This window comes from Cimex lectularius, unplaced genomic scaffold (genome assembly GCF_000648675.2).
Source record: "Cimex lectularius strain Harlan isolate CLEC.00 unplaced genomic scaffold, Clec_2.1 scaffold392, whole genome shotgun sequence".
NCBI classification, from domain to species: Eukaryota; Metazoa; Arthropoda; class Insecta; order Hemiptera; family Cimicidae; genus Cimex; species Cimex lectularius.
Genome location: NW_019394185.1, coordinates 208,370 through 222,125, shown reverse-complemented (window position 1 = coordinate 222,125; position 13,756 = coordinate 208,370). Strand labels below are relative to the sequence as shown.

Below are 13,756 nucleotides of genomic sequence, written 5' to 3'. Positions count from 1 at the left end.
AAAGTGTTTGGATTGTTTTGTAATTTTTGAAAGCTATTTTGAAGTTATCGGACGAGAAAATGTGTTTAATTTGTGTGATAGGCCTTGAATAAATGGTATGGAAATGTATGCTTGTTTGTTTGTATTTGATATATTTAATGTAGTATTATTAGTAATAGTGGAATGTGTTAGTGTTGTGTTGTAGTTGTTGATTATTCTGTTAATTATGTGCTTAGGGTAGAGATTGTTATGGAGGATCTCTTTGTACATCTTTATGTTCTTGTGGTGAAATGATTCATGGCTCAGGGTAATCATTCTGTGAAGTAACCCTTTGGCCGTGTTTATTATTGTATGAAGAGGATGGTGAGATTTAAAGTTGAGGTAGCGATCTGTGTTTCTTGGTTTTTGGTACCAATCTGTGATTAATGTGCCATCTGGTTGTTTTATTACAAGTGTATCTAAAAATGGTATTGTTTTGTTGTTTTCGATTTCATGTGTAAATTGTAGGCGTGGGTGAAAGCTATTGAATGTGTCTAATGTAGTTTGAATTTGATCTGTGGGAACTGCTGTCAATATATCATCTACGTATTTAGTGAGGAAGGGTAATGTGAAAGGAAGTTGTGGTATGACTGTATTTAGTAGCTGTGTCATGATTATGTCGGCCAGTATCGGGCCTAGGTTGCTACCCATGGCTATACCAAACAGTTGTTTGTAAAAATGATTGTCGTAAAATAACGTAAAATATCCGTTAACACAGCAGTGTCGGATCATTGTTACGAACGTGTTCTTTGATAGTATTGTGTGTGGTGTTATGTTGGGCGATTTATCTTTGATAATGTTCAGTGTTGTAAATAAGAAAGGTTCATCCAAATGCTAAACAGGTTAATTAAGAATTAGCCGATATAACCAATCACATGGATTAATTTAGTAAAACAGTCAATATGGCTGATTGGATGAGGGTTTAATGAAGATTTACGTAATAACTTGTTTTTTGTTTTCATCATTCTTAAATTAGGGTCTACATTGATCGAATGGTGTTTACACTAGATTCTACGTTGTTTGTTCCTAAATAAAACAAAGGTTAATGCTGATGTGACAACAAAAACGTCTTATACAAGGGTAATTAATGTTGAGAAGAAACAATGTAAATAATTTTCTCTTACATGGACCCGTTGATACGAACACGTACACCGAATCTGGTTCGGTGTTGCTCGCTCTACAAGTGTAATTTCCGGAATGGGCCGGAGTCGCGTCTGTGATCAGGAGCCTGCTGTGTGTCTTCTCGCCGGATGTCTCCGTCAGCAGCTGGACCCTGTTGTCTTCTGGGCGGCCGGCATCATGATTGATCATCTTCTCGTTGTGGTACCACATTATGAACTGGGGCGGCATCGGGCTCTGGAAATGTTAAAAAACAAACCGTTTTAACTAGGATCTTCCCGAGCTGGAGAGATGGCATTCCGGCCCGTTTCAACTGTCACCGGCATCCCTATCTCTTACATATCTAACCTTCCTCAAACCACTTGGCTTAACACACAGTTGTTTTTACATAGAAAATCTTAACTGTAATCAGATTTTATATAAAAATAAGTTGGCTTGTTGTTACATTCGGAGTGTAAATCAAGTGACATGGGGCTAAAATGTAGTATTGGTCTGTTTACTGTCTTTCATTTCTCTCTATTTTGGATTTACTACTTTAATTAAAGTCTTTGACACATTGAAACAAAAGTAGTCTTAACAGGAGACAATTTAATAACAGAACAATCTCTCCTTTCCTTCTATGATAATTAACAAAATTAGTTGTAAGAGAATAAGAACAAAAGTAAACCCTGATTGTTATACACAGAAACGCTAAAACCATTGTATAAAACTTGACAGGATTTATTAAGTAAAGTGTATGTCTTTTTTTAAATACAGGTTTCTGTCTTTGTTCTACATGTAATTTAATATAATAATATATATATCAATCGTTTTTTACCTAGTGTAAGAAAACAATTTGCAAGAAGTTTTTAATGAGATCAGACATATAAAAAGTTATAAAAGCGAAAAGTTGCTTTATAAAAGCACATCAACCAAATTTTGAAAAAAAAATCGGATTCGTTTTAGGATTTACTGATACTGGAGCACTAATTTTTGTAACAAAGAATAAAATGCATTTTTCGGCTGGATCAGCAGGCTTTTATTTTTGTATTGTCCGTAGTTTTAATTAAAAATGTATAATTCTTCTGGCTTTTATGCAATCTCCACGTTATTAAAATGGTCGGACAAAGCTGTAATCTCTATCTTGGTGTATATTGGTTTTGTAGGTGTTCTTATAGGTGAGAAAAATAAGGATAAAATCAACATAAACTCCTTTTTTTAAAATATATCTGGTCATGAATTGTGAAGCCTTTACATCTATTACGTGTAAGTTATGGGGTTCTAAACCCTTGTAAAGTTCCTTATAAATCTGTGGAATCATTTCAAAATTATCCCCAGAGATTATCCCGTTTTTCCTAATTTGTTGTGCTTGTAATCTGTGTAAGATATGGTATTTTTTAAACAATTTTTTTTTGGATAACACGTAGGAAGTTGTGGTTGATGAGAGGACTTTGGAGCCCTGAAATAAATACGTGTTATCCGAAAAACTGGATGTTTCGTTCCCTTAAAAAAAAAAAAAAAAAAAAAAAAAAAAAAAACAAATAAATAGATATAATACTTAATATAGCATAATATAATTTAGTGTCATGTTAAATTTAAGCATGAAGATATTTTTAATTATGTATTTATCTTTATTATTCCATTTTCTCCCCCAGTAATAATTATTGCTGAAATACCTTTCCCTCTTTCTATCTATATATTTATCTATCTTTCTATTTATCTATTTATATATCTTATCACTCGATATTTCTTTGTTTAAAGCAATGTATATATTTAAACCCTCTTTAAAAAATTTCTTTAAAATCAAATCAAATGTTCAACCTCTCACTTTTTTATTTCTCTCTTTCTCTACCCTCTCTTTTTTTTATTTCGCTGTATCTATTTCACCCTTTCTCTCTCCCCAACTCTCTTTCTTTATTTCTCTCTCTCTCTCTCTCTTTCTCTCTCTCTCTCTCTCTCTCTCTCTCTCTCTCTCTCTCNAAGCGAAATTACTCTGAAATGGTTGAGAATCGGACCATGGACAATATGAACTTTTTTGTTCATTTTAGGGTGAAGAATCTACTGGAGAAGTTTGTAGCACGAGTAGCAATTCACCCTGTATATATATATATATATACACGTCCTGACCACAGTTTATCACCAATTTTTTATTAAAAAAAAATGTTTTTGTAAGGCTCAAAAAAAGTTATTTTTAATTTTCTTCAATTTGTATTCAGGATTTTTGAATTGCAGAAAACGAATATCAACTTTGCTTTTTGCTACAAAAATATTATAAATTGTTTTTGCTACGTTGCTCGGTCACAAATATTTTTATTTATTTATTTATTTTTGCAAAGATGTTATCTTTTTGCGAGTTTATTTTTCTAGCTTAGTCTGAGGTTTGCTAACATAATTTTTGTTCCATCCCAGATACGCTTTTTAGAAAGGGTTTTGAGCTTACGTATAATATTATTCACCTCATGAGGTGCATATTACAGCCAGAAAACGACCACTCTACGCGTTCATCACATTAGAAATTCCACGATTCCACACATCTGTTACGACCTTTCTTAAACAAATACTTGTTCAAATACCTGCCATTTTTTAAATTGTTATAACTTAGAAACCATTACCTGATCTGTACTACATTTTAAAGGAGTTTATAAATCTATAAACTACAAAAAATTCCATAACATTTGTCTACGTAAATAAAGTAGATTTAAATGTGTACAATAACATGTTTCAAGAATGTTTGTTGACTACACCCTTTAAAAACCATATATTCAAAAGGTTATATAAATTACTTTTTCTCTTCCCCTAGGGCTCATTGGTAAGAATGATGGAAGCAAAAAAAAATTTTTAATTAAAATCATAGATCTCACGTCCATACAGTCTTATTGTAAAACGTTTATAAGTTAAACCGCTAAATTTTATAATAATCGTAATCATAAAATATATACCTAATGCATTTTTCTCATTTTTACAAACAATTTTATTATCATCTATTATCATAAAAACGCATATTTAAAAATCTTTATGAACAGAGATGAATAGATAATACATAATACATTGGCTTAATTGGATTTTCAATAACGTGTGATATAGAATAAATATTGTAATTAAAATGTGAAAAAATTCTACCTATGATATTACAATTATATATGTCAACAACAACTGTAATACAAATAAAATGTCTGTTTTATATTGAAGCAATGAAGTCGCTTCTATGTAAATTTAGTCTAAACTGTGTAAATTTGAAATTTTAAGATGTCGACTTGAATAATTTATAAACAGTTATTTGTGAAAAAAACTTTCGAAGGCTGATGACATTATTCATGAAATTTTTAATTCCAGATTACAAAACCCTAATTAAATATGCATTCCAGAAAGCGTTGGAACTGTTCATCAACATACTTTAATCACTATTTTATTTATGATGATCAAACTGTGTGCCAGGTATGAAAAAATCAAAGCAAAAAAATAAAAATAAAAAAGGAATTCGATAACCAATAAAAACTAATATTCAAACTAACAAGAAAACCATCTTTTTAGCTATTGCCAAATATGTAGTTTCATTTGCTTCGAAAATGATTTACTGGATTGTATTAATGTAGTTTGAATTTTTATTGTATGGATGTGTTTTTGAAAAATTTACATTTCAAATACGTTTTTCAAAAAGAAGAAAACTGAATGAAATGAATAAAGTTTAGTTTAGTCTCTTTCATTGGAGCTCATTTGTTATTCAATTTCTCCCAGAAAGATGGAATCAACAATTATTAGTGTCTATCTACATATAGTGTATTTAGAGCTATAATGTTCATAGATCGAAAATGTAAACAACAAATATAGAAGTTCACGTATTTCCCTAAAAGGTTTATAATCCTTTAAGTCCTCTGTAGACTGCTTGGTAAATTAAACAGAATAAAGTTTAAGTACTGTGTAGAGATTAGTGACCGTTAATCGATAGTTATTCAGATATCGTGAGATGCGGTCGGGAGTGATGTAGGTTTCAGAAAAACATTTTCTTTATCGTGCCAACGTTTCGACCTTTTATTGAGATCATCTTCAGGGCCTAGGATTTACAAACAATGTTTACATTTAACAAATACATTTATGATGTGGATAAGTGAATTTATACAATGCAAAATATATTTTATATTCAAACAAAGTATTTCTACTCACTCAAAGTGTTTGTCTTCTATGTAATTGTGCCATCCTTGTGTGTCGTGTTGAGAGTGCCAGTGAGATTTTGCTGTTTCATGTTTATATATGTTTGGTGTTGAAGGGGTGGGGAAGGAAGTCGGTATATAAAAGACAATTTTGTGTAAGGCGTCGGCTTCTTTGAAGTGAAATAAGCCGACAAAGGGGAACAATGTGTTGGTAATAGTTCGGCCAGATTGTCCTTTCTGGATTATATAGAAAGGGGATAATTAGGAAAAGGAAAGCTAAATTGTTGGAAAATTAGACTATGTGAAATGAATTTGATGTGTGGAATGTAATGTAATGATATATGTATGTTATCTATATTGTATTTGATTAATGATATTGGCGTAGCTGCGACTGAGTTTGCATGTATCTGTTCTGTAATTGATGCTGTGTTTATATCAACAGAGATATGTACATACAGAACAAAACAAATATAAACGTAATTTCTTAAAAATGGTTTATATCAACAGAGATCTCTCACGATATCTGAATAACTTTAAGTACTGTCGTCATTTTGTATAATACAACTGTCTAAACTGTTGTTTACACAGCAAATAAAAGTAAGTTCGTGCTAGTCTAATTTATCACAAAAGTTATGTATACAATTTTGTTGAATTCTATCTAATTTATTTATTTATTTATTTTTTTTTGTTTAAAGGCAGCAACCACAATCAGCGTTATATTTGCCTTGAATCTATCCTGAGTGCGGCCTGCGGGGGAAGCAGACGCCCGACCGAGGAGCCAGGCAGCACGGGGGGATATGGGAAGCATTCTCTTGCATTGGGGCTTCCATTGTCGCCCAAAAGTCCCCACACAATATATATATACACGTCCTGACCACAGTTTATCACCCCACCGGCACCACACCCGAGCGCCCGCCACCAGCCACAGGTCCCATCTCTTTATTTCACCTCACAAATCAGATTTTACCAAACAATTCTGTTTCCCTTAAAAATTTAAATAATCTTGATACTGTTGTTTCTCTGTCATTTAGCAATTCGGGTAGAGAGGCGGGCAACTCACTGCACATGCGTGCCCTTCTGTACATCTTACATTCTAACAGTATGTGCTTGACTGTGGTTAAAACTCCACATGTCACGCACATAGGTGGAGGCTCGCGTGCCATTAAATACCCGTGTGTTATTCGTGTATGTCCTATCCTGAGTCTCGCAAGTACACATTCTTCTTTTCTAGACAGTGTAGCTGAGGTGGTCCATAGTCTTATATCCGCTTTAACGGCTCTCAGTTTGTTTTCCCTAGTATTGAACCATTCTAGTTGCCATTTTTCTTTGGTTTTGGCTTTCACATGTGTAACGAAGTCTTCTTGCGGCACCTCACTTATTTTATGACCTTCTCTCTGGGCACTTCTTGCCGCTTTGTCTGCCTCAACATTTCCGGCTATCCCGCAGTGTCCTGGTATCCACATGACAGTGACTTGTAAATTTTTGCGGTAAAAGTCCTTTATGGCAGAGTGAATTTCATGTACGAGGGGGTTCAGGCTGAAAATATCTTTTAAGGCATATACTGCTGAAAGGGAATCAGTACAAAGGATCAGATGATTTCTTGTCAAAGCTATTATGTTTAGACATTTGTTGATCGCTAGGAGTTCTGCACTATAGTTGCTACATAGTGGTGGGAGTGCGAAAGAATGTCTCCTACCGCCTGACACGAATGCGGCACCAACCCCTTCTGTGCTCTTGAATCCGTCCGTGTAAGCGAATGTAGCATTTTTGAAATCGTTTTTGATTTTGAGGAACTCTTGCTTATAAGTGTAAGGATGGGTGTTCGCCTTTAGGGATTTCGAGAGCTTGAGATAAAAGTTTGGGTTCTGTAACGTCCAGGGAGGGAGTGGCGAGACGCATGTGTGTTGTATTTTTGGGACCTGTATGTCCAAAGATTGCAGAGCTAGTGATACTCGCACAAAATAGTGTTTAATTTATTTCTTTGAGTATCGCTAACCGATCTAAGCACTTTTTCTGTATGTAAAGAAATTTTCGATTGAAAGGAAAATTTGCATAATTTAGTGAAACAGGTGGTTTTATCACCCTCATATTTCCTGTTAAACAGCTTTAAGTGAAATTTTAGACACTAGAATTTTCTCGAATTTAATCATTCTGTAAGTGAAACAAAAACTCCAGCAAATTTGAAAGAGGTTTAAGTTTAAATAAGAACTTTTTTAAATGAAATTCACTTTTCTAAGGCTACAGCAATCAAGGGAATTACAGACAACATAAGCCATAGGGACTGTAATTACTTAGGAATAATCATCTTCCCCTATTCTGTTGCGTTAAAACCATGTTTATTATTGCTTCGGCCCCGGTTTTATATTTTAACCAGCTTGCGGTTTTTGCTCCGCCCGCAATTTCGTTACCGTTGAAGGGAACCGCTTTTATCTAATTGTCTCGCGAGAGGAAAACAAAAAATAACTAACCAAAAGAAAAAAAGAAGAAGGGAAAGTCCCTAACAAAATACGGGCCGGCTTTTTCCTTCCTGCCGAGGCGAAGGATAACGTTGGCGACCTCTTAAAACATAACGGGAAGGACGTATGTCCTCGGTGAATAACCGAGATATCGGTTATCGTCGGGAAGGACATGAGAAAGTAAAATAGAGCCGAGGAATGGTATGGCACTATGGAGATTTCAATACCCTTTACGACCATCCCGACCGATGTAATGTCGATCTAGGTGTAACAATAGGATAACGGAAACCGATGACTTAATATTTCTCTAAAATCGCTTTTAATACGTTAATACGTTGGACAGAAATACAAAAAGAAAATGAAATAGTTTTATATTATTTAATTAATATTTTAAAGAAGATGTATAAACCTTTTCCAGCAATTAAACGAAGTGTATTTGAAAGAACAAAAAGTCTTTTGGCGGTTTTTATTTATTTATTTTAATTTTTTTTTTTTAACGAGGGTTCGGAACAGCAGAGGTTATATAAACCCTCGGGGTGCCGATGTTTTTGAAAAAAAGCCCGTTTGTAAATATGTCGGGTTCGAAAGCAGGGCCGCTGGATTCGAACCCGGGACCTTTACCTTACAGTGATGAGCGCCATCTCAACGCACAAACCGTTGCGGCCACCGACGCCCCTAAGAGATGTGCTTCAGAATACTCTTTGCTTGGTATCCATATGTAGTTGAAATCTGTTCATAGAATCCCATGTTCTTCGTTCTCGTGTAGAAATGTGTGGTGTTTAGTGACCGTTAGTCAATGATGATTAGAGGATCGTGAGATGCGGTCTGGTGTGTCGTAGGTTTTAGAAAAACCTTTTCTTTATCGTGCCAACGTTTCGATCTTTATTGAGATCATCTTCAGGGCTCAAAGTGTAGTTGTGCCATTCTTCTCTGTCTTCTTGAGAGGCAAACGTTGGCACGGTAAAGAAAATGTTTTTCTAAAACCTACGTCACACCAGACCGCATCTCACGATCGCCGAATAATGATTAACTAACGGTCACTAAATACCACACACGTTCTAAGCCATTTTAAGGTTTTTAAAATATTACTCACCACAATATTACATTTTAATATATTATCCTCATTATATATTCAATATGTGTTTCCATTCAATTTATCACTTTTTTAACAAAAGTCTCGTAAGTAAATTAAACATAACAAAATAAAAAAAAATATTTAAAATTATTTTCATAGCCATTTTGACGCTTTCTTTTAATAATAATAAAGTGACATAGCAGATTTCAAATAAAAAAGAAAAACAAGGAGGGAAAGAATGGGCTTTACTCAAAAAGTGAGAACCGTGCAAAAAGCCGAGGGGTAGTTTTGTTTGACTTTTAATTTGGATGAGCTAAGCCTTGGCGTAAAGAGACGTGAATAGTCTTGTTTGGGAGGGTAAAATACAAAATGGGATGGGGTGGACCATGCTGACTCTGTAGCTGACTGCGTGCTTTGTTTTTCGACTATAGATATGGTCCGACCTTATTGCACGTTGGCAAGACCCAAAGCATACATTTTTTCTCCTTTGTTTTGAATATCAATCATTCTTAAAAAAGCGATTTTATTGATCTTGATATTGGCACATGAAAGTTAAACTTGCAAGAATGTATGTAAGGTTTGTTTCCTGTAATCACCTAAAATATATAAGTATATTTTTGGAGAAGTGTCAGTACTTTAGTGCCTTCTTAATGTCTACGATAATTTTAATTTTTACAATATTATTGCATTTTCATTTTTTTTCTTAGATCATACTTATTCGTTAAAGTACAGCGTGTTATTTCGTTGTTTAAAATTACAATTTTAAATTGTGATCATGTTGCACTCCGTGGGGCGTTCACACCATTTTAGAACCTTCCTTATTTGGTAACAGCTGACTTTTCCTTATCTTCTCTACATTATTGAAATGTTTTGTTTAGCCGTTTTTGGAATATTTTTAGAAGTTTACGATAATCAACATTAATTAATTTTGAAGCTTTTTAATGATTTAGCTTTATTCCTTCTTTAATAAAAAATAGTACCGAAATGTTGCCAAAATGAAGCAAGTGCTATCTGCATTTATTTTAAACACTCCTGGCATCTACACACACACACACACACACACACACACAAAAACCGGATTGTACAAGCGACGAAAGAAAACTACCCCAATATATTTAATTATAAGAAAATATTATTCAAAATTAGCATGTAAATTTCATTAAAAACAATGAAGGAGAAAAAGATAACAAAATAATTTTAGTATCATGAAACTAATAAAATACTTTCCAAATTTTACCCCCTCTTTTTTTATTAGTGCCATTAAATACCCTTCAAGAAAACTTTATGATTTGACCTTAATACTTCTTCAATCCTTAGTGAATTCCCTTAAAAAAATAGAATTTTAGCATCTTCAAACTAATTGAAAACCTTCCAAAATTTTACCCCTTTTTTTTTTTTAATTGTGCCATTAAATACCCTTCAAGAAAACTTTATGATCTGACGTTAATATTTCTTCAATCCTTAGTGAATTTTAAAAAACTTAGGATCTTCAAACTAATAGAAAACCGTCCACAATTTTACCCCTTCTTTTTTTACTTAAGCCAGTAAATACCCCTCAAGAAAACTTTACGATTTGACCTTAATATTTCTTCAATCCTTTGTAAATAAATTTAAAAAAAAGTATCTTCAAACTAATAGAAAACCTTCCACCATTTTACCCCCTCTTTTTTTACTTGTGCCATTAAATATCCTTCAAGAAATCTTTATGATTTGACCTTAATACTTCTTCAATGCTTAGTAAATTTAAAAAAAACAACATGTTTTTCTAACTACTTTTCATAATGTAAATATCCGTTCAATTTATTGCGCAATGCAATGGAAGTTGTCAATGTTCATCTAGTCTTTAACCCTAAAAACTCTTCATGTTCCAAATTAGGTAAAACCTACCAATCAGTTTATTGCCATTTTTTAAACTTTGGTCCTGAAAAAACTCTTGCATAAACACACCCTTTATAAAATAAATCAATCCTATAGTGTACATTGCTAGACTTATGAGGTTGTCCTTCAGAAAAGATTACCCTCCTGAAAATAGAGAACCATGCGATGTAAAGCTTGTTTTTTGACAATGTTGTAATGGTGTAATTCGTGAAAATGTGTTGCCAGAGTGGAAAGAGATTTTTTTAATTCCGCTCTCTCATTTTTCGGCAGAATTGAAAAAGTCGTCATCTCTAGGCGAATTGAAAGTTGTACGTCAGAAATTAAAAAAAAAAAAATCAGAACAAAGTAATGTTTCTATCTCGCCCACAAAATCCACCCCTGCATATCCACATTTTCACGCACTGTGACGAGTCAATCGCGACGGAAGGGTCGGCCTAGAAACAGGAAATAATGAAGGTTCGATTGGAAATATTGTATTGGCAGATGTTTTTCAACGGGGAAAGCAAATGGGTCTGCGGAAATGGGCCGCAGGTGCTGGTACTGGGTGGCGAGCCGCGATTCACCGGGGTCGAACCGCTGGGAGAACTTATTTGGGTAAATCTCGTTTCGGCAAATTCGTAAACTATGTTACAACTACCCTTTAAACTATTTAAGAACATATTAACTTAATGAAATAAAAAATTAAGTATTTTGATCCCACTGTTTTTTTCAATCTCAAAAATCTTATCAAGTCGTCAATCAATCCATCAATATTTTTGCGCTATAATATATCATTTTATACAATTATTCATAATATAATACCATTCTTTGATAATCTCAGTATTCATTGTATGAAATAATGTACCTAAACTTTCTTTCTAATTCTCTTAAAAAGCTGAATAAGGTTAGGAATACCCATAGGGAAATAGTAGGAACAGAATTACTAATACTTTTGGAGGTATACGTACGACATATAAGTACATATCTATTTGATTTAGCCGCAATTTTTCCAAATAAATACAATATTACCCGCGGGTCGGATTGAATACAGTCGTACTTTGCCGACCCCTGCCACAGACGACCGTTTTGCAGAAGGCAAGCAAAGAGGAAGTACAATTCAACAGGTTCTCACAATCAAAACGATCGCTGGGATTCGTGATACTTTAGATGTCAACTATAAGAAGCAGACTGAGAAAGTTAAATTCTAGATCAAGAAGGACGGTGAAAGGCCTCCTCAGCACAGAACACCATGCAGGGAGACTAGATGCAAGAAAACACCAATCGTGGACTATAGAGGATTGGAAAAAAGTCGCATTATTCGATGAATCGAGAGAGATCTTAACAGTCCATATTTCCGTGAAACAGTCTGCAGAAGACCTGGATATACAGTCAGTGCTTATCGTAGAAACTCCACATTTGGAGGAATTCTCTTGCTCTGGGAGGATATTTCAACAGTGGCACTGACGAACTTCACAATGCACTTTAAAAATTGTTCAAATACACACTGGAGAAGTCACAGAGAATAGGGATTTTAAATTGTTGACCATCTTGGAGGAAAATCCTAAGCCACTAAGTTTTAAAAACAATCCCGATGATCTGAAACATCGAAATCAGCTTTCAAACCCACAAAGAAGCAATACGCCTTTGGCTTTGGCTTCGACAATCTTTAGTTGACTACATTGGCCAATACTGATAGACTGTCGATAACCCTTTTCTAAACCCCATTTGACTTTCACATAGTAAATCGTTGGCAACAACATAAATTTCTATCCTACTAGGCTAGTAACCCCCCAAAAAAATCTTGGCCACTCCATTCAGACACGAAATACTTCTATATTTAGTGGGATAATTTCTATAGCCATGTTTACACAGAGGGAAAATAATCGATTCGCTAAATGAAGAAGGGACTGATCCATATTCATAAACATAGTTATAAAAGCAAAGGAGGTGTTGTTGGAATTGACGTGATGCATGTTTAAAAACTCATAAAGAATTCTATTTGGACCCCTGCCTTGTGATCTTTTAACTAATTTTGTACCGTGGGTAGTCCTTCAAGTTTGAATGGCGAACCCACGCTAGTTAGAAGTGTAGTAAAATATTTCGGACCTTTTTCAAATATTTTATTATCCTGGTGAGAGGAATGTTTCCGTATCGGATACAGTTTTCAAACAATCTCAAGTTTGTAATCTTAAAAGATAGATTTTATTACTTTATTTGTTGTCTCTTCAATTTAAAAAGATAAACCGCAAGGAACCTTATTTCAGAAACCATATGCCCAGCGCCCATTGGAGAACGAAAATTTAGTTTAGGCAAACAGGGTAGTCACAATAAGTAACCCAAAAAATTCAAATATATGCTTATAATTTTATATACCATTGATTAAAAATGACTTTAATGATTGACTGCGATTCTTTTTGAGACATTAACGTAATGTATTATTGATAATATAAAGAAGCCTACCAGCATTGACGGTATCATAATTTACCCGGAAGCACAAGGAAAAACAAGTTAACAGGTCTAATGGCGAATCATTCATCAAGTTTATCATATTTTTTGTTACATCCATTATCCCAAAATATAAAGAGATATAATATATTTCGGCACTTTATCTCTTTATTTATCCACTTTAAAAAATATAATACTGTTTACTGGGAGAGCCCCTTTTTGTTTTTGTGTTCTTTTTGTATTTGAGGATTATTTGATATTTCATTGTTGCTCAGTTTGAAACGTAATCCTGTTTAAACCTGTAAGCTTTCCCTATAGAATAATCGTAACGACTTTTGTTTTGTTCAAGAGCTTTGGTTTGTTAAAACGTTTTTAGATGAAGTTGGGTTTTTAATTGTATATCGTTTGTCTTAGTCTTTTTTTTGTCGTTTTGTGTCTTACTCGATGCAACGGTACGCCACGCTACCCGATGATACTTAAGGTTGTATTACCACCGTGCACATCTGCCCGCTCTGCGATCCCCACTGTCCAGATTTTCGTCGGGTAGCATCGAGTACAGTCGAAGACAAAATAACCGGACACTCATATTTTTATTCCAACTACATGTATTATTGTCATTATATTAATTACAAAAAACTTATTTTAATATAAACCTAACT

General features: G+C 34.0%; 1 protein-coding gene across 1 annotated transcript in view; it reads right to left on the bottom strand.

The window, feature by feature from the left end:
* LOC106667321 (hemicentin-2-like) overlaps positions 1-13,756 on the bottom strand; it is a 127,157-nt gene that overhangs the window by 19,896 nt on the left and 93,505 nt on the right. Inside the window, exon 6 of the mRNA XM_024230036.1 lies at positions 1,143-1,374. Coding sequence (XP_024085804.1) covers positions 1,143-1,374 — 232 coding nt within the window. The remainder of the gene's footprint in view (positions 1-1,142; positions 1,375-13,756) is intronic.